The sequence below is a fragment of the Tiliqua scincoides genome, chromosome 6, assembly GCF_035046505.1.
Source record: "Tiliqua scincoides isolate rTilSci1 chromosome 6, rTilSci1.hap2, whole genome shotgun sequence".
NCBI classification, from domain to species: Eukaryota; Metazoa; Chordata; class Lepidosauria; order Squamata; family Scincidae; genus Tiliqua; species Tiliqua scincoides.
Window position 1 is genome coordinate 86640843 of NC_089826.1, and position 19435 is coordinate 86660277.

Here is a 19435-nt window from a genome sequence, read left to right on the forward strand (position 1 = left end):
TAAATGGGTGGGTGTGAGGCGAGGTATGTGGATTTTTTAAAATACATTTTCAGTCTGTGGTTGATTAAGTCCACAGATGTGGAACCTGTGAATGTGGCGGGCCCACTGTATTAATGGAAGCATAGGCTTCCCAGGGTAAAGGTTTTGAAAGAGCGTGAGTGGACCAAGGTCTTGGATCCTCAGTAACAAAGAGAAAAGTCATGGCTGAATGAGTTGCATAGCAAGGCAAGCTACCGAAGAAGGCAAGATGCTTGCATTAGACGCGATTGGTGCAAAGATTTCCACCAGATACCTTGAGCATTCTGGTAGTATTAATATGGAGAATGGCAACTTCTAATTTTCTCTTTATTTAAGCACCATAAGGCAACTTTCAGTGTTCAATATGGATAGCACAGTTGCATTATATGAATCAAATTCACTTCAGTAGCGTAGCTGGAGGGGGTGCAAAGCACTAAGTTTTACAGAGAGCCTCATTGAGGCGTGCACGCGGCCCCTCCCCTTTGGAGCTATTCAAGGCCGTGAAAGCAAAACGGAGGTGTTGCCTTCCTTTTGCTCTTGTGACCTGGAATGGCTCTGAAGGGGGCACTACATGCACACCAGGTTGAGGCTCCCTGCAAAACTTGGTGCTTTGCACCCTCTCTAGCTATGGCACTAAAATGAATTTGCTTCATGCCGTGGATTCCTAATTTTACATCTTTCCATATACTATGGAGTAGTGATTACAGTTTAGTCTGGTTTCCCCACATGCAAACCAAACAGCATCACCTTGGGTGTGTCACTGTCTCCCTCAGTGCAATCTATGGCAAAGGCTTATTTTGAACCCTTTTTTGTGGGGTTGGGGAATGAAATAACCATAAGTATGCAATGTTGAGCTACTTGAAGCAAGTCCTACCAAGATGATAGGTGGTTTGTTTTTCTTTTGCTTTCAGACATCTAATTAATCCCTAAGTGACCATCCTCTGCCCGGCTGAAATGGCAGACACGGAGAGCCAGCTCTGTTCCCTCATTCACTTGGAGGAAGAGGATCTTGATAGTCCTTTATCTGGAGGGTTTTTGCAAGACATGGAGAGCATAAAGGAACTGTCCCAGTCAATAAGCGGGGATAGCTCAGGAGCGTTCAGCGTCACAGATTTCCAGCTGCTGGGAAGTGGACCTGGATCTGATGGCTCAATCATTACAGGTAGGAATTGTGTATTATGCAGAATGGGTTGGTTTGGATTTCTGTTGACCTCCTGTAACAATCTTTTATGTGGTTTTATATTGGGAGTGGTTAATACAGTTTTGGAGTCCTAATTTGACTCATGGCAAAGACATTGGATGCCTCTGCTGTGTTTCAGCTGGACTTGCACCCTCCGTTCTGCCCTAGGGCTACCCAACACCAACTACCCTGTGAGGGAGAAGGTGCAGCAAAAAGGAGAGGCAGGCAACAACTTCAAAAGCCTGTTCTACTTCAGTGTTGTGTTCTTTTTAATGTTCATGCTGTTAGCCACCTTGAGCATCTTCTAAGCGGGAGAGGGAAAGTGCCAGATATACAGTGGGGCTGCCATATCCGCGGCTCCACATTCTCAGATTTAATCAACCGCAGACTTAAAAATGTATTAAGAAAACAATTCACATATCCTGCTGCAGCTTTGTTCACCTTGCACCCTGCCATTTCACAGAGTTCTATAATTCCTGCAGGTATGGAGGGTCCACTGTACATTTTTAAAGTAGGAATAAAAACAGTTGAAGACTATTGCTTTAGTTTTAAACGGCACACCAGAGAAGAATAGCATTAAGGCCAAAAATCAGCACATCCCCATAATGTATAATGGTTTAAAAACCTGAACTATAAATTAGGGCGCCCCCATATGAATCACATTGCTAGCATGAATTCATCAAGGGACCTTAGACAATCCTCTCTGGATTTCTCAGCTTTAATATGGGGTGATGATACTTCCTTTCCATACAGGTTTATTAAGGTTCTATAATAAGATAATCCATGCATAGTACACTCAAAGCACTTCACAAATGCTTAGTTTTAAATAAAAGTAATTAACATTCAAACATCTTTTTTTTCAACTTTATACTTAAAAGGCTTTGGGAATACAGCTAACGAGCAGAAGCGTTTGCTGATGTTTTCTGTCTTTCAGACTCTCTCTCACCAGCATCAAGTCCATCGTCTGTGAGTCTTGCCACAGTTCCAGGCAGCAAAGATGAACCACCAAACACAGCATTAAACATTGAATGTAGAATATGTGGAGATAAAGCTTCAGGCTACCATTATGGCGTGCATGCTTGCGAAGGCTGTAAGGTACTCTCAAAAATATTCAGTGTCTAAACTATTTAAAGAATAGCAATTAATTGCTTTGTAAAGGAGGGGCTAAATGGGACTTTCTAGAAAAGCAGGGGTGCCCAAACCCCAGCCCTGGGACCACATGCGGCCCTTAAGGCCTCTCAGTGTGGCCCTCAGGGAGCTCCCAGTCTCCAATGAGCCTCTGGCCCTCTGGAGATTTGTTGGAGCCTGAACTGGCCCAACGCAACTGCTCTCAGTGTGAGGGTGACTGTTTGACCTCTCGCGTGAGCTATGGGATGAGGGCTCCCTCCACTGCTTGCTGTTTCACGTCTGTGATGCAGTAGCGGCAGCAAAGGAAAGGCCAGCCTTGCTTGTGCAAGGTCTTTTATAGGCCTTGAGCTATTGCAAGACCTTCATTCATTCATATAAGTTCATCTTTAATATATTCATTCATGTAAACTTATGTAAATTTATTCAAATTTTAAATATAAATTCTTTTTTCCTCAGCCCCCCAACACAGTGTCAGAGAGATGATGTGGCCCTCCTGCCAAAAACTTTGGACGCCCCGTATTAAAGTAACCAATAATAACTTCTGAAGAACAGATGGGTCTTTATCAAGAAAAAGCACCTGTGAAGGCTTGAATTCCAAGCCTGAGCATTTAGAAGCAGGTCCCTAGTTGAGGCCTGGTCAGGCATGTGTCTAGGGCAGCAATTTTTAACCAGTGTGCCCTGAAAGGTCCACAGGTGTGCCGCAGGAGTTTGGAGCACAGCAGTTGAAAGTCGCTGATAAACTCTTCTGGGTTCTGCAGCTCTGTTTCTAGGGCAACTGCCTGTAGTAATGAATTGTCTATCCCTCTTCCTCTGCTGGCATGGACAGCAGAGGACAGCAGCTCTGTTGCCCTAGAAACAGAGCCACAGATTCAGAAGAGTCTTCTGGAAGTGACATCTCAAGAGGTGGAGACCATACAGAAGACCATAGAGGTCAGTGTGCCATGAGAAGAAAAACATCGAAAATTGTTGCACTAGAGTAAGGCATGGTCTAGGTCAGAGCTTTTCAAACTGGGGCGTTGTGACGCCCCAGCCTGTGGGCCCTGGTCTCTGCCGTCTTAAGGGGTGGGGGCAGCCTGGAGGCAGGGAGGAGGACTCCCTGGGGACTGCAGGGGCTTGGGTGCACTTACCCAAGCCTCCTGCAGCCTCCTGGGGGTGTGGGGAGCCCAGTGCGATCTTCAGCAGGGCTCCCTGCAGCAGTGAAAGTGAAAGCAGAACAATTCCACTAAAGTGGAAGTGGAATGCGATTGCTCTGCTTTCACTTTCACTGCTGCGGGAAGCCCTGCTGAAGATCACACCGGGCTCCCTGCACCCCCAGGAGGCTGCAGGAGGCTTGGGTAAGTGCACCCAAGCCCCTGCAGCTCCGTGAGCAGCGCGATCCTGGGGATCGTGTCACTGCCCTCCCGCACCCCCGCAAGCACTTAGTGGCTCAAACGCTCCATCAGAGTTTGAAAACCACTGGTCTAGCTGAATAACTTTGTTCATACTAAATGTGAGCATTTTAATTTTGAGCTCCTAAATTAATGAGTCAAGAAAGAATATTGGCAGCAAAGCTGAGAACTGGTTGATTTGGAAACCAATCTTGTGTGTGTTACTTTTCTTGAAAAGTGGATTGTTTGCAGAATTGTCAAATTGTACAGTGGTTTCAGAGTTTTCATTATGAGCATCTCTCTGTGTGTTCATACTTTGGACATAATGTGTTTGGGTACAGTTGGGGCCTTAGGGTGATTACTGGGTTGGCTCTGGAGGGATCAGGTGACTGACTTCAGCAAGTAGGGGACCAGCAACCATCAGATAGAAAAGGAAAACGGTGTAGGGACACACCTTCAAATGGGTGCAGAGGGAGAGAGAGAGTGAATTACAAAGTTTCATTCAATCCAGTGCAGTCTTCAGGAGCACTGAATTGAACAGTATGAAACAAACATCCAGTTAAACAATAACAAATACAAAAAACATTAATTCCATAAGTGATCATGTGTGAGACAGAATAAAGACTAAATGTACCTAATTTAACACATTCACCTCTTTTAACATCTTTTGACTATTATTCTTTCTACGTGTAGCTGAAGAGACAAGAAAAGGAATAAAATTGTCCACGCTAGTTAAAATGTTAAAGTGTTTAACCCCAGGTGGTACATGCTAATGACTGTGTCCCATCAAACCTGACACAGGGCTTTTTTAGACGAACCATCAGACTAAAACTCGTCTATGACAAATGTGACCGCAACTGCAAGATTCAGAAAAAGAATCGCAACAAGTGCCAGTACTGTCGTTTTCAGAAGTGCCTTTTCGTCGGAATGTCTCATAATGGTAGGTAAGAGTTGCCATAATTTTTGTTTTACCTCAACCTTGATTTAGTTGACCAAGTAACCAGGTTCACCTTGGACAGTTCTTACAGTCAGGTTGGTTGGTTGGCAGCCTTCAGTCTCGAAAGACTGTGGTATAAGCCCACAGCACCCGATATTCCCAAGCGGTCTCCCATCCAAGTACTAACCAGGCCTGACCCTGCTTAGCTTCCGAGATCAGACGAGATCAGGCATGTGCAGGATAACAGTTGCCCACTGAAATGCTGTGGTAAATCTAAAATTCAGAAATCATAAGAGTCCTGCTGGATCAGGCCAAGGGCCCATCTAGTCCAACTTCCTGTATCTCACAGTGTCCCACCAAGTGCCCCAGGGAGCACACAAGACAGTAATGTTCCACCTGTGGAAGGCACCTTCTGCTCTTAGAAGAACCGTGCTCTTATACAAGAGCAATGTATTAGGAAACAGAAGCTAAATCCAAAGAAGTGCTTGCACAAGAGGCATGTATAGCCTCTTGCACAACTGGGGAACATTCAAAATGCCTATAAAAACCCAGCTATTACAACACTATGTGAACTCTTACACAAGCATTTGCAAAATGGGACTAATGTTTTCTGCACCATCTTTTAGGTATAAACCAATATTGGGAGAACTGCAATGGAAGAAGGCAAAGAAATGCAAAAATATTTGCTTTTGTTGAGAAATTCCTGCCTTCTGTGAACAGCACAGTCAAACAGGGAAAGAATCTGCCATTATTTCAGTAGTTTGGGCATAATTACTGTAAAATCTAGAAATGTCAAATGCAGCACTACCATAAAATTAAAGATCAGGGGGTTGGAAAACTTGGCACTGGTGCAGATTCATCAGTGTTTAACTCTCTGGTTCAGTCTGTGTTCAGACATTGGCCATAAAAAGTGGTTCCATAACTGGTTTCCAGCCCAATCCTAACTTGCAGTGGAATGGGCATGCTGGCTGGCCTTCCCTGTATCCATCCTTACCCCGCGTAATGCTGTAGCAGCCCCAGTGGGGCTCCTCGAATATGTGCCACCTAAGGAGGTGGTGCAGATCCAATCAGCCCGGCACTACATCGAGTTGCCCAGGAATGGGGTCAGGATCTGGCTTAAGTGCCAGACCCTGGTCACACCCCTTGCTTGGCCCTGAACCACCCATGGCCCTGCCTGCCACCTGCACTCCTCCCATCCCGTAATGCCCCTGTTCCGCCTCCCCCAGCCCCTGCGCTGGCCTGACTCAGCCAGTGTGAAACTACCTGTGTGCTGGTCTGCGGGGCCCACTTCCCTCACCTGACACTTAACTTTGCATATTATGTTACCACTTTCTCTTTGTGCCACCACACATCTTTCTGCACCCCAGTCTCTTATCCTGTCTTCTTTCTACTGCCCCACATATTTCTCTGCTTCCTACTCTGTTCCTCTTTCCTTCCATTTCTATGGTACTGTTTTTTCCTTTTGTCGTCTTCTCCACTCGCACCTTATCTTTCCTTCTCTCTGAGTTTGGTAGCAACTCATCCAAGTAGCAACTTCACATCCATGAAGAAGTTTTCGATACAAGTAGGTTATGCTGCCTGACTATGAACAGATGAAAAAACTTTGCCATCCCAATATCCACCTCTGAATCAGAGGAGAGGAAGAGAAAAATAGGTGTAGTGATTCCAGAATTCTCTGTCCTCACTACCACTGCTGAAGGCCTTGAGTACCCCTGAAAGTTCTCACGAGGGTGTGGATAGGGGCCACAAACCCATGGATATTTCTGAATTCCCTAGTGCAAAGTGACAAAGGAGGGAGACACAAACTTCCTTTAGAACTTTTATTGTGTTGGTCTGGTCAAGTCCTGAGTGCTGCTGGCTCTGGAATCCTGCTGTACTTGTCGTGTATACGTAAGACTAGGCCCTTAATCGCCAAACACCATTTTTATGTCGTCATTCAACTGCTTTCTGAAGTTTTGTGTTGAAAAGGGATATATAAATATCCTTAATAATAATAATTTGCATCTGTTTCTCTCAGCGATTCGGTTTGGCCGAATGCCAAGATCAGAGAAGGCAAAATTGAAAGCAGAAATACTAACAGATGAACGTTGTGTAGAAAATTCTGCCATTGCGGATCTTAAATCACTTGCCAAGAGAATTTATGAAGCCTATTTGAAAAACTTCAATATGAACAAGATCAAAGCCAGACTGATCCTTGCAGGGAAAACCAGTAACAATCCGGTAAGTATTTTAGCACCTTAGAATTTGAAAGCAAAAGTTACTTATAAAAAGTACAGACAGCAGAGGGATCCCTGGGGTGTGTGCTGCATTTACCTGGGGGAGCTTGGCGTTCCGGAAATTTGGCTGACATAATGACACAATCACGTTGCCTCGACCTTCTGTGCAATCTCATTGTTTTTAATGCAAAAAGCCCACCTCCAGACTTCAGTAATCTTCAGCCACCAGGCCCAGTTGCTTTATGTTCTCACTGATGAGCTGTGAGATGTGATAGCTGGCCAGAGTGCAAGGTGACTGAGCCCAGAGCAGACTGGAAATCACCGAATGGAGGCTTGGGTGGTGTGGTGACACCCAGTGTGGTCCACACTTACTACAAACCCCCTCCTACGATCAAAATTCTAAATATTCTTGACACAGTTAATAGATTATTGGATTCCTGGCTTTAAATGTTGTAACATTAGCCTAGGTTTTGAAGGCAACTCTTGAATTAGGTGCTTCACAATATTAAGCTTTTACAAAACATATTAACAAGTGTTTCTCTTGATAGCCATTTGTTATACATGACATGGACACGTTGTGTATGGCAGAAAAGACACTGGTAGCAAAACTGGTTGCCAATGGAATACAGAACAAGGAGGCAGAGGTCCGCATCTTCCACTGCTGCCAGTGTACCTCAGTCGAGGCTGTAACGGAACTTACTGAGTTTGCCAAATCCGTCCCTGGCTTCTCTAGCCTAGACTTGAATGACCAGGTGACCCTGTTAAAATACGGGGTTTATGAAGCCATTTTTGCCATGTTGGCCTCTGTCATGAACAAAGATGGAATGCTCGTAGCCTACGGGAACGGTTTTATAACTCGAGAGTTCCTCAAAAGTTTAAGGAAGCCATTTTGTGATATCATGGAGCCAAAGTTTGATTTTGCGATGAAATTCAACGCACTGGAGCTGGATGACAGTGACATCTCCCTTTTTGTGGCTGCTATAATTTGTTGTGGAGGTAAGATTTCAGCTTCTGTTCTCGAAACAGTCATACCTACGACCTGTGTCTCTTTTGACCAGATATTATGATGGTGGACTCCTTCCATGTTTAATTTTTGTTTCTTACATTGTGCGAAATGATAGGATTCATGGTCATGATCCTAGTATGAGTGCTGTTCTGTTAGAAGTTTTTTTCAGACAGCTTCTGTCTGCATTAAAAATTGTCTGAATACAGGCCTGCTCCCATATCCGCAGGGATTCCATTTCAGAGTCCCCCATGGTTACATGGGACTGCAAATAAGGGCAAGTGTCTCCCCACCACCCTCTGAGCCTCACCGGAGTCTGCAGACATCATCCTGCGGCCTCTGCTGGGTTCAGGCTGAGCCTGACAGTTAAAAAACCGTGACTTGTAGTTTCTCCGTGAAACCAGAAGTGACATATTTAATGCCTTATAAGGCATTAGGAGGCCTCTGGCCTTGGGAGACACTCACACAGCTGTGGACTCAATCCACGGATATGGGAACCACAGATACGGAGGCCCCCATGTATAGCAATAAATAACGTTAGGGAAAAGAAGCCAGTACTCTCAGAAATTCTATATTTTAGTTAAATCTGTCCAACATTTGTACTACTCTCATGCTCTGTGGCTCAGTGGAAATTTGAAGAAGGATGTTTCTGATCTAACTGGCTATCTCAATTATACCTAGGAAGAAAAGGCATTTCTGTGATGTTATAAGAACATAAGAACAGCCCCACTGGATCATGCCATAGGCCCATCTAGTCCAGCTTCCTGTATCTCACAGCGGCCCACCAAATGCCCCAGGGAGCACACAAGACAGCAAGAGACCTCATCCTGGTGCCCTCCCTTGCATCTGGCATTCTGACACAGCCCATTTCTAAAATCAGGAGGTTGTGCATACACATCATGGCTTGTAACCCGTAATGGATTTTTCCTCCCGAAACTTGTCCAATCCCCTTTTTAAAGGCATTCAGGCCAGATGCCATCTCCACATCCTGTGGCAAGGAGTTCCACAGACCAACCACATGCCGAGTAAAGAAATATTTTTTGCTCATAATATTTTTTTATGTTGACTGGTCACATAATGTAGTGTTTCCTTATAAAAATGTTCTTGGGACTGAATAGGCGAGATATACTTGCCATGGAATTGGTGAGAATAAGTTTTGCTCTCAAGAATGGGATTTTAGGACTGAGTCATTTTCTGTTGGTTGCATTTTTTAAGTAATCAGGCATTCTTAGGGAGCTTCCTTCTAAAACTAGGAGGTTTCAAATACTCACTATGGCTTGTAACCTGTGATGGACTTTTCCTCCATCAGTCTTTCCAGTCCTCTTGCAAAGGCATCTTGGCCAGATGCCATCACCACATGCTGTGGTAAGGTGTTCCACAGATTAATTACACACTAGTTAAAGAAATATTGCCTTTTGTCTTTCAAAGTACATATGCATGGTTACATTCTTAAGCAGGTATTTGAATCTCTCCTGTTGAAATTCATGGGATTTATCTTTGCCTTACTTTTTCTTAAATGTGTTCCCAGCAATTTTTCCAGCCAGCTACCTTTCCATCTGCAAGGGGTTCACAATTAAAGGGGTATTAAGAGGCCAAACTTTGGTTGAATTGTGTCCAGGATTGTTTGAAGTAAAGCAACTGATAGGGAGTTCCCTGAGATTAGATCTCACAGATGTCTCAGCAGTCCATTCTGGCATTTTCATATTGACAATACAAGTCCCTGCAGTCTGCAGTGTACCTTTCCCCAGGCTCTATCTTAATGCAGATATTTTCGCAGATTAAAGGTTGTACAGTAACAACATGTGACATATCTTTTTTTTGTTTGTTTCTGAGAACAGATCGCCCTGGCCTTGTAAACATCGGACACATTGAAAAGATGCAGGAGAGCATCGTACATGTACTCAAACTTCACTTGCAAAACAACCATCCTGACGACATCTTCCTTTTCCCAAAACTTCTACAGAAAATGGCGGACCTCCGGCAGCTTGTCACAGAGCATGCTCAGCTTGTTCAGATAATCAAAAAGACTGAATCGGATGCACACTTACATCCTTTACTACAAGAAATCTACAAGGATATGTATTAACACTGGTTTGGTTTTGTATGATATGCAAAGACAACAGCAATATTAATGAATGGGAGCAAACTTTTGCACAAATTGTTTCTGCTGTGCTTTAATCTCAAAGCATTAGTGAAGATAAAAAGTAACTGGAATACTGCAATTCTTTTGCCGGGGTTATTCTTAAGTACTTAAGAGAAGTGTACAGTGTATATGAATACGGTAATAAGCTGTGATTGACTTGAAATTTGGGCATCAGTGGGAATTGAGTTATGTCACCTCCGAACTTACGAACAAATTTTTTTCTGAATCTCCTGCACTTTTAAGTCTTCATCCCCTTGTCTTTGTTATAATAAGAAAGTTTGGGGCTGGGATCCAAGAACCTTCTTTGGATGCCAGAGAGGGCTCTGCCAGTCTCCAACAGGTGTTCCCTATGCTTCATGGTGATGGCTTGTGAAACTTGAGGGGGGTTGAAGAAACTGTTTGGGATATGGCATGCTAGGGATAGAAAGGTCTACTATTAAAAAAACAAAATGGAAAATAGTCAAATATTCAACTGGCCATAATCTCTTACATGCATCCAAGTAGTTCTTTGAATCCAGGCCCTTAAGTTTATGTTTAAAACAACAACAACCAGTGTGTTTTATATGATTGTTGTCCATAAATTTTTAATTGAGCCCTGTTCCTGCTTAAAGTTGCAATCCAAACAGTGTAATCCTGTGCATATCTACTTAACAGTAAGGTCCATTGAGTTCAATGGGACCTTACTAAGCATCTGTAGGTTTGCAGCCTAAAGATGCTTTCAAGGGCAGCATATCTCAAATTGTGGGTTGGGTCCCACTAGGTGGGTCGTGAGCTAATTTCAGCTGGGTTGCGTAGTACCTAGCTCAGCCACCATTGAAAATACAGAGCTGAAAATGCAGGGTACAGAGTGGCTGAGGAGGGCAGGCTCCCATGGGAGAGAGGCCTGGTGCTTTGCCCTGAATAAGTGAGAAGATGGAAGGTGGGGAGGGCTGTGTGGTTGGAGAATGGCCCAAGTCTGCATTCTGCTTTGACTTCTGGGCTGGAATGTTTGAATTCCAAGCTATGCAAAATAACAGCACAAGCACACTGTGTAATGGGACCTTTGGCTGATCACAGCCTAGGTTTGAAGCCTAAATTGGTGTTGCTTCTGGTCATGACATCACTTCCAGGTTAATGGCATCACTTCTGGTGGATCCCAACAGATTTTCATTTTAAAAAGTGGGTCTCTCTACTAAAAAGTCTGAGAACCACTGTTCTAGGGTGTAAGTTCCACCTTGTCAGATACAGATTTTGAACCCATTTCAGAGCTTGGGCATGCAAGTTTTTTTAGTTGTAGCTGACTGCCCTTACCCCATGCTGTATCAGTAGCTGCTTTTGAAAATCCCTTTTTCAAAATCTGTTTGCCTGCCATGCAGGATAGAACCAGGTGTCTAGATGAACAATATATCCCAAAGATCCCTTTGTACAGAACTTTGTTGCATGGTTCTTGGTGTCCTGACCATTGGTGAATGTCGAATTTCTAAAATTGTTTTCTGAAAGGCTTTGTAGGCACATCTGATTTTTTTTTAACCCCCTATTTAAGAATGTTTCTTCAGTAACAGCCTCATTATACAGAAGCAGTTCAGTGAGGACTGCTTTCATAAGTTTTGCACTCAGATAAGAAAATATTTGGCTTATAGGATTTGGCTTGCATTACAGGGATGTGTGGTGGGTGGGCAGCCAGGTGAGGCAGAGCCTCCCCACCAGAGTCCTTTGAAAAGCTCCGCCCCCATGTGAGGTATGCAGGCACTCACAACCCACATGCTGCACCAATACTAAATAGCTGAAAGTTTCCCTCATGGAAAAATCTGAATAGCAGTTCTTTTCATCACATAAGACACTGTATACCACAACCTGAAGGTGATTTACTAATCATTCCTTCTCCTGGAACCATTAAAACTGTAATTCTTTAAAGGAGCTTTGAATGTCTAACAGAGAACATTCCTAAGATCCTTTGGAGGAAGCTATGACCTTCAAACTGTTATAAAAGCAGATAACATTTATAGTGAAGATATGTCATAGATTATCTCAGGATGCACGTACTTTCCTCGCCTCATTTTTTTTTTAAGGATTACTTCACATATTACGTTTTCAGTGGGTTTGGGATAAAGTCATTGCATATCTTCTAAAACTGTAATATTAAGTGGATGCATGTTGGTTGTGTTGAGTTCTAATCCAATGCTGCGTTGTTGACTACACATATATCTCTCTTATAATGTTGTAGTTTCTAATATTAGTTTTAGAACACTGGTGTCAAACTTATTTTATACAGAGGGCTGAAGTTGGCATTCATGGTGTCTGCTGAGAGTCAGAAGTGACATCATTAAGCAGGAAGTGATGTCATTAAGCAGATGATGGCCAGAAATAAGCACTTTGTTCTCACAAACTTATTAGCTGCAAATGACAGAAGAGAAAATGTGCAAATCTTGTTCATAATTTCAAGATCATGAGAGAGCCCAGTAATCTTTCTGGGAGAGCCCAGTTATAACAGGAGCCTGAGAAATTGCTTCCAGGGGCCACATCCAGCACACACTCCTTATGCTTGTCACCCCTGTTTTAGAAGGTGCACTCTGCAGCCAATGACGCATACCTTCTAAAAATGTGATTCTTGCTTGATCACTAGTATCTGTTTGAGGACTAGGATTCTTTTAATTCTCAGCAATTCTTTAATTTTATAAGATCATAGCTCAAGCTCTTTCAGACTGTAAATCAGTCTCTGCAATTTTGAAGAAAAAAAAAAAATTCCAAAGCTGCTTAATGACTCCATGCTAGTTTCATCTTGCGGTGTCTTCCAATAAAGTGTGGGCACACTTCAAATGAAAAGTGTGCTTTCTATTGCAATACCACTTTATAAATGCCTAAACCTTTTAAATCAGATATTATTTTATAGAATAATACCATATTGCAAAACAAAGATCTTATTTCTCTAGATAACACCGCAGGATTTGATAAGTAAAAAAATGACTTGCGATTCACGTGCTGTCGATCAGGCAAATTGCTTCCTTCAGGAAAACGGCATTCTAAGCAACCATTTTCTGGCAAAATGTTCATGTGCTGTTCAGGCTTGCAGTTTGAGTTGGTGAGTTGTGCTTCATCCATATCATACAGCACTGTTCTTAATGGTGCATATTGATATTGGTTTCTTAGCTGACCAATCACTTTCTCAGCACTTTTCTTTTTTCTGTCTATACTCTTTTCTGCAGTGCCTTTGTTGAATCTAGATTAACCTAGAATGATAGGGGACACAGAGCCCAATCCTATGCATGTCTACTCAGAAGTAAGTCCCATTGGAGTCAATGGGGCTTACTCCCAGGAAAGTGTGGATAGGATTGGGCTGACAGGCAGCCCTCCATACCTGCGAGTTCCATGTCCATGTATTTTACCAACTGCGGATTGTGTAAAAATTGGCATATAAATTGTTTATTATAAATTGTTTATATATGTATATTACTAAGGTATTGTAATGAGGCAATTGGAAGAGTCACTCATTTATACGTGATCAGAGGTTTATGGTAACTGTTTTTAAAAAATTTCAGATTGTGTACTCCTGACTTTCCCTTGCCAGCATATTCACACATAGCAGAACCTCATGCTAGTGCCCTCCCAATTCTCAGTTACAATCACACAAAAACCGCACTTTCCAGCATTCTTAATATCAGGCTGTTTCCTCTCTGCATGAACACTGTGGCACATTATGTTCTGAGCGCATAGTCTTTGCAGGGGAAGCTCACCTCAAGGGACATTAACATCTGTGGATTTTGGTATCCACTCCCCTTGCCTCCAGAGGATGGGGGAGTGTTTCCTGGTATCTGCAGTTTCAGTCACCTGCAGGGAGGGGTTCCGGAGCACTCCTGTACACTAAAAAAAACTCTTGCACTATCATTCAGAATACTCAGGATTGGGGCAGTGATTCAAGAATAATGCTTGCGATTGTTTGCATCATCCAAAATTGAAAACAGCTACCTCAACAAATTATAGCAATAGGAAGCTGCTAATTAGGTCATTCAGTTAGGACATTCAAGAGATAGATAACCTGTATGAAAAGATCAGTGTGGCAAATTTGAGTAACCAGAAAGGACTCTCATATCCACTAGCAAAAGAAGTTCAGAGCAAAAATAAACCGAATGGCTTAGAAAAAACTCTTTTCTGTACTTGCATCCAATATCAATGACTCTGGCTGTGAATTCTGTGAATTCTGTAGCTATGAATTGTATGACTAATTTCCAGGATATGTTTTAACTGGGAAAAAGATTTTTTTTAATATGAAATTGACTTCTTTCAGTGCCCATTCTTGTAAGTGGGAATACCCCAAAGTACTCATTTAAATGTTGTGAGGCATTGCACATTATTCAAATCAGCATCCACATGTGTCAGCTTCCCAGTTTGTGTACCCAGAGGTCTGGCACATGAGTGTGTTCTGACAGTGTACTTAGACTACAATTCTATCCACACTTTCCTGAGGGTAAGCCCCATTGACTGTAATGGGACTTACTTCTGAGTAGACACACATTGGGCTCTTAGTTACTGTATACAAAGCAGGGGGTTTTACAGTCAGTCAACCCTGTTTGTTTTTCTTACCAAAATTATAGATTAAAAGAAAAATGTTTTTGATAACGCAGTTTAGTTTCAGGGACATTTATGCCAGGGGTGTCAAGCTCATTTCATACAGCAGGCCAAATAGCCTTCATAGTGCCTGCTGTGGGCCAAAAGTGATGTCAATAAGCAGGAACTGACACCATTAAGCAAGTGATGACCAGAAATAAGCACCCTTTTCTCATTTAGGAACTCATTAGCTGCAAATGACAGAAGAAAAAATATGCAAATCTTCACCATATTTTCAAGATATGGGAGAGCCTAATTATCAAGTGGGCTACCCTTTCAGGCAGGGCTGAGATTAAAATTCCCTCCTTCTCAATACTGTTTTTCCGATTTAGCTTGCCCCTCTTGTGTCAGCTGCTCAAGAAATTAAAACAAGCGTGCCAGGTACTTGCATCACGTATATGTAGAATGACCCTTGTGTCATAGTTTCCCTGGGCTTCATTGAATGACTTCATTCATTTTGACACACAACACTCTGGGCAGACTTTGCATCATTACGGGGTTAGCCGGGACAAGTTTGTTGTCTGTTGATTTTTGTCCCATGGAAGCCAATGAGAGACATTATGAACTAAACACAGCAATCGATATAGTCCTGTATCTTCCACTACTTTGGATTTCATTTCTTGGGGCAGTGGGCCCTTGTTATCTGCGGTGGGATCTGTTCCTGGACCCTCCACAGATACTGAATCCCACAGTTAATGAAATCCACAGGGGTCACCCCTGCAGCAAACTAGAAGTGCCTTCCAGTTGTGTCTGGCAGCGCATGGCCTCCCCATGCCTCAGAAAGCGTTCCCTGTACCACTAGGAGTGACTTTCAGTGTTACATCCATGAGGTCCTGTAAGGCCCTCCAGCCACAGGCTTGGCATCTGTGAATACTGAAATCCACTGATGTCAAGCCCACAGATAAGGATGGCCCACTGTATTTTCAGAACCTTTAAAAATAGTCATATGCATTTACAATTTACTTTATTACTGTCCTAAGATAGTATCTTAATGTACTTAAAGCCACACTGCTGCTGCAGCATCACAATTTATTCTGCACAATGGAAAAAGGCAATTGGTTGACTTGGTGTGTTTGCAGTTGTGAACCTTATACAGATTATCTCCAAGAGTATAGGCACCTTCACTGATGTAAAATATCAGGGGAGAAATCAGAGTTGTATATTTATACCAGTGGTGTGCTTTTTCAAAATTTGTATTGCATATAACCATGAATGTGCACTGTAGGTACTCCTGCCAGAGTACCCTAATAAAACTGTTTACACTTGTTTATGAACCTGTATTTTATAAACAGGATGATTTGATCTGAGGTTTAATAGGAATAATCTGACCTACCAGTCGACTTCCGTCACCATAAACGTTAAATGTAGGTGTATAATGCACTGAATTTGCACATTATTTGTAATAAAGCTTTTAGAAACATCTATAGGGAGCAATTAATCAATATTACTATGCAGCCCCCCTCACACAGGACTTGTGGGGGATTCCTGTGCCAGCACCATTGAAAGGGTTCGGAGGGTTACCCATTACAATTGTTGGATGGGTTGTTTAATTAAAGATGGCATCTGACTGTATGGACAAACCCACTATATGGACACTTTTTTCCTTGAGTATAAATGTAGCAAGAACTAAAGCCTTATGTACATTCTAATGCATGCATCTAATTTTGTTGAGCTCTGGAAATGATACTCATGTAGAAACACGTTTGTGCACAGTAATTTTAAATATTTGTGAATTGGGTTTTGTATGAAAGTGTCCTAACGTCATGACCTTGGCATCATAAGCAATATCTGTTCTAACTGCAACTACTTCTATCAATATTTGCAGTCTATAGTTATCAACTCATGTCTTTTAATTACAGCCACTTTAAAACTACAGTTTTGAACAGGGTACCTGAATGATATAGCCTATATAGCTTTAATTTTCTGCACTGTTTTGTTTTCCTAGTCTGAGGCAGCAATAAATGAAACCTGTGAACACTGTTGAATTGTACTGTACTGCCACTGTCATATAAGTGCCCTTCCTGTTGCCTTGTTTCTGGGTCTGCTGCGGTCTAGCGCCATCTTTCATTTCTTAAGATGTTCATTGGATTGGGGGGGAGGGAGAAAATTGCACAATGCAAGAGTTAAACTGAAAGAAGTCCCCGAGGATCAAATTTCATGAGCCCATCGAGCACAGTGACCTGAAAGTAATGTGTGTATGAAAATCGGTTTCCTCCAAATGTATCAAGTATCCACAACTGCAGATTCCCATGAGGGTGGGCAGAAACCCTAAAAGGACCATTAAAGAAAGAGGTGCTGCCTAGGAGACACTTGTTCATAGAGATAGACACAACCAAGTGAGTCTGTTCAACCATGAATCCGGCAACCTCTGACCGGCCTCTCGATGGTGACTACTGGGGGAGAAAGAGCTGCCTGCATGAACTGGCTGTAAGAAACATGCACTTACTTAATGGCTTCTCTTCCCTCCAGAACCGGGGAAGCAAGTAGTACTAAAGTTGACCAAGACATGAGCTGGAGGCAGATATCCTATTGTTTTTCTGTCAGTGGTGTAGCTAGAGGGGGTGCAAAGCACTACGTTTTGCAGGTGCTTGAACGCGCTGTGCAAGCAGCCCCTTTCCTTTGGAGCCATTCCCAGCAGTGGGAGCAAAATGGAAGCGAATGCCTGGCTCCAATGGGGAGGGGCCACTGTAATATAACAGCAGGTTCAGGCACCTGCAAAACTTAGTGCTTTAAACCCCCTGTAGCTACGCCACTGACATCTATGCAGTGCATGTCACCTTGGTTGATCTCAGAAGCTTCCAGAGTTGCCTTGTGCACTTGAGTGGAAAAGCTGCTTTTGGCGTTTACATTTTACAGAAAAGCAGGATATTGACGTTCCACAATGATAAATGTTAGCAGATTTGTTTTGGTGCAAGTTTTCCTTCAGCCTGATTTTGTGTCCCTGAAGCAGTAGCGTAGCAAAGCAGAGGACAGCGGGCAGTCTACCCGTTGACATGCCCTGGTGGGGGTGATGAGCATGCCACCAGAGGCCGTGTCGCGTCTGGCAGCGGATGGGCCCTCCCACCCCCTAAGGCGCCAAACAGCCAGAAGTGACCACTCCCAAAGCAATTCAGCAGTGCTTGTGATGATGTTGGTGCATCACTGCCAATAGAGGCACCACACGTTGCTCTGGGTTAAGTATGGAGGTGTCACATAGCACATGGGGTAACACCAGGGCAACGCTACTGCCCTGAAATGTTATTTGTTACCAGGAACAACCTCCATCTGCCAAAACTACTTCAACTACAGAGAGACAGGGGGAGGGTTGAATGCAACTTCCATACTTAATGTGAAGAGGCAAAACTGCTTTTAAGAAAAGGGGAAATGTGCCTCATCATGGAGAAATAGGTTGTTCACAATACTGGAAGAAACTATGCAGGGCCTTAGCTGTAATCTCATAAGCAATAGCAAGGCAACAGTTCACTTTTTCATGATGCAAGGGGCATCTTTGCAGTCTAGCATTTCTGCCAGCAACTGGATTGAGAGTCTTAATTTCAGTCCTGGTTTTTGGCCACCTGAGTTTTTTTTTTTTGTTTGCCAACAGAAAGCTAAATGGCAAGTCAATCTTCAGATAAAGGCTATTAGGATTAAAGCAAGTGAAGCCTTTGGTGTGTGGATGGGCTTGTATTTAAAGTGCTGACAATTGGTATATTAGCTATTTTTATTGCTAGCAGAAGCATTCAAAATACAGACTCAGAACTTTCCCAGAAAGGGAGCCGATGGTAGTCTAGCAGTAAAAACCACCAGGGGTTTGGGCGCACCTTTTTTCCAGCACATGCCTTTGTGGACTTCTGCCCACTTGATCAAATATATGATTTTAAGCTGGAAATCATACAGCAGAACTTTAGAAAGTGTTCCTTAATGTCACCATTGTGCCATATGTATTCAAAAGGAATCTGTAGGTTCCGAAAGTTTACAAAAGGTAAGCACACCTTAGTATTCTACTTTTCACTCTGATTTTTTTAGCATGATAACGTGAATATAAAATAGGCTTCATGCTGGTTTAAATTTGATTTTGCAAATCCTTTCTGATGTTACACGTGGGAGACAATTTATGGGAAAGGCATCGAAAGGTCATTTGCAAACTGTTGAATGAGTTTGAGTTTAGTTTGTCATTCTCTACATTCACATTTTTAGGAAGTGAAAAGAAAAGTTGCCTTTTTACCTTGGAAAAGCTAAGTTTCCACACAAGTGGGAAATGAATACAGCTGTCTGTTTTATTGGGGGAAGGGTAGGAGAGGCTCAACTTAAATTTAGTAACACAGCAGTTACGTGTATCTGTAATCTGGTGTGAAGGTGAAATTACTTTGGTATAAAGCAATTTATAGAAATGCAAAGGCTAAACTTTCTCCTTGCTTGCAAAAGAAAATGTGACAATTACAGAAGTAAGCGGGTCTAACAATCTTTAGACTAAAGATGCCCATTAATTGCTAATGTATTTCTCTAATCCTTAATTTGAGCAGAAAAATCAAAATATTAGAGGATAAAGGACTGAATAATTTTTAGAAAGTATGCAGTGACTTCTGGAATCTTGTTAAAATATCTTGTGTGCTTCACATTCTTTTGTAAAACTGATGAATGTATGTAAAAGGGGTAATTTCACAGTGTGATTTTTGCCTTCATGTTTAAAATAAAGTATTTCTAAAAATTTGATCATGAATTGTAATGAAGTGTGCAACAGCCTATGTCTGGGTAGCTTCTTACAACACAAGGAGAAAGTCATTCATGTTGATGTCAGATTAGTCACTATGCCATATTTGCTACCCTCTGGTGGAAACATTTTAGCACTATAACAATGATTTAGATTCAGTAAGTTCCAACCA

General features: G+C 42.5%; 1 protein-coding gene and 1 pseudogene across 2 annotated transcripts in view; one reads left to right on the plus strand and one right to left on the minus strand.

The window, feature by feature from the left end:
* Positions 1 to 19263, plus strand: part of PPARA (peroxisome proliferator activated receptor alpha) — a 41932-nt gene extending 22669 nt beyond the window's left edge. Inside the window, exons 3-8 of one of the 2 annotated variants that reach the window (XM_066631585.1) lie at positions 930 to 1180; positions 2133 to 2293; positions 4495 to 4633; positions 6648 to 6850; positions 7395 to 7842; positions 9688 to 19263. In XM_066631585.1, the coding sequence (XP_066487682.1) occupies positions 973 to 1180; positions 2133 to 2293; positions 4495 to 4633; positions 6648 to 6850; positions 7395 to 7842; positions 9688 to 9935 (1407 nt within the window). In that variant the 5' untranslated portion in view covers positions 930 to 972 and the 3' untranslated portion in view covers positions 9936 to 19263. Of the gene's footprint in view, positions 1 to 929; positions 1181 to 2132; positions 2294 to 4494; positions 4638 to 6647; positions 6851 to 7394; positions 7843 to 9687 lie in introns of those variants that run through there. The other variant, XM_066631586.1, reaches the window with a different exon arrangement.
* On the minus strand, positions 4769 to 4889 carry LOC136656237 (5S ribosomal RNA; annotated as a pseudogene).
* Positions 19264 to 19435: the final 172 nt, after the last annotated feature.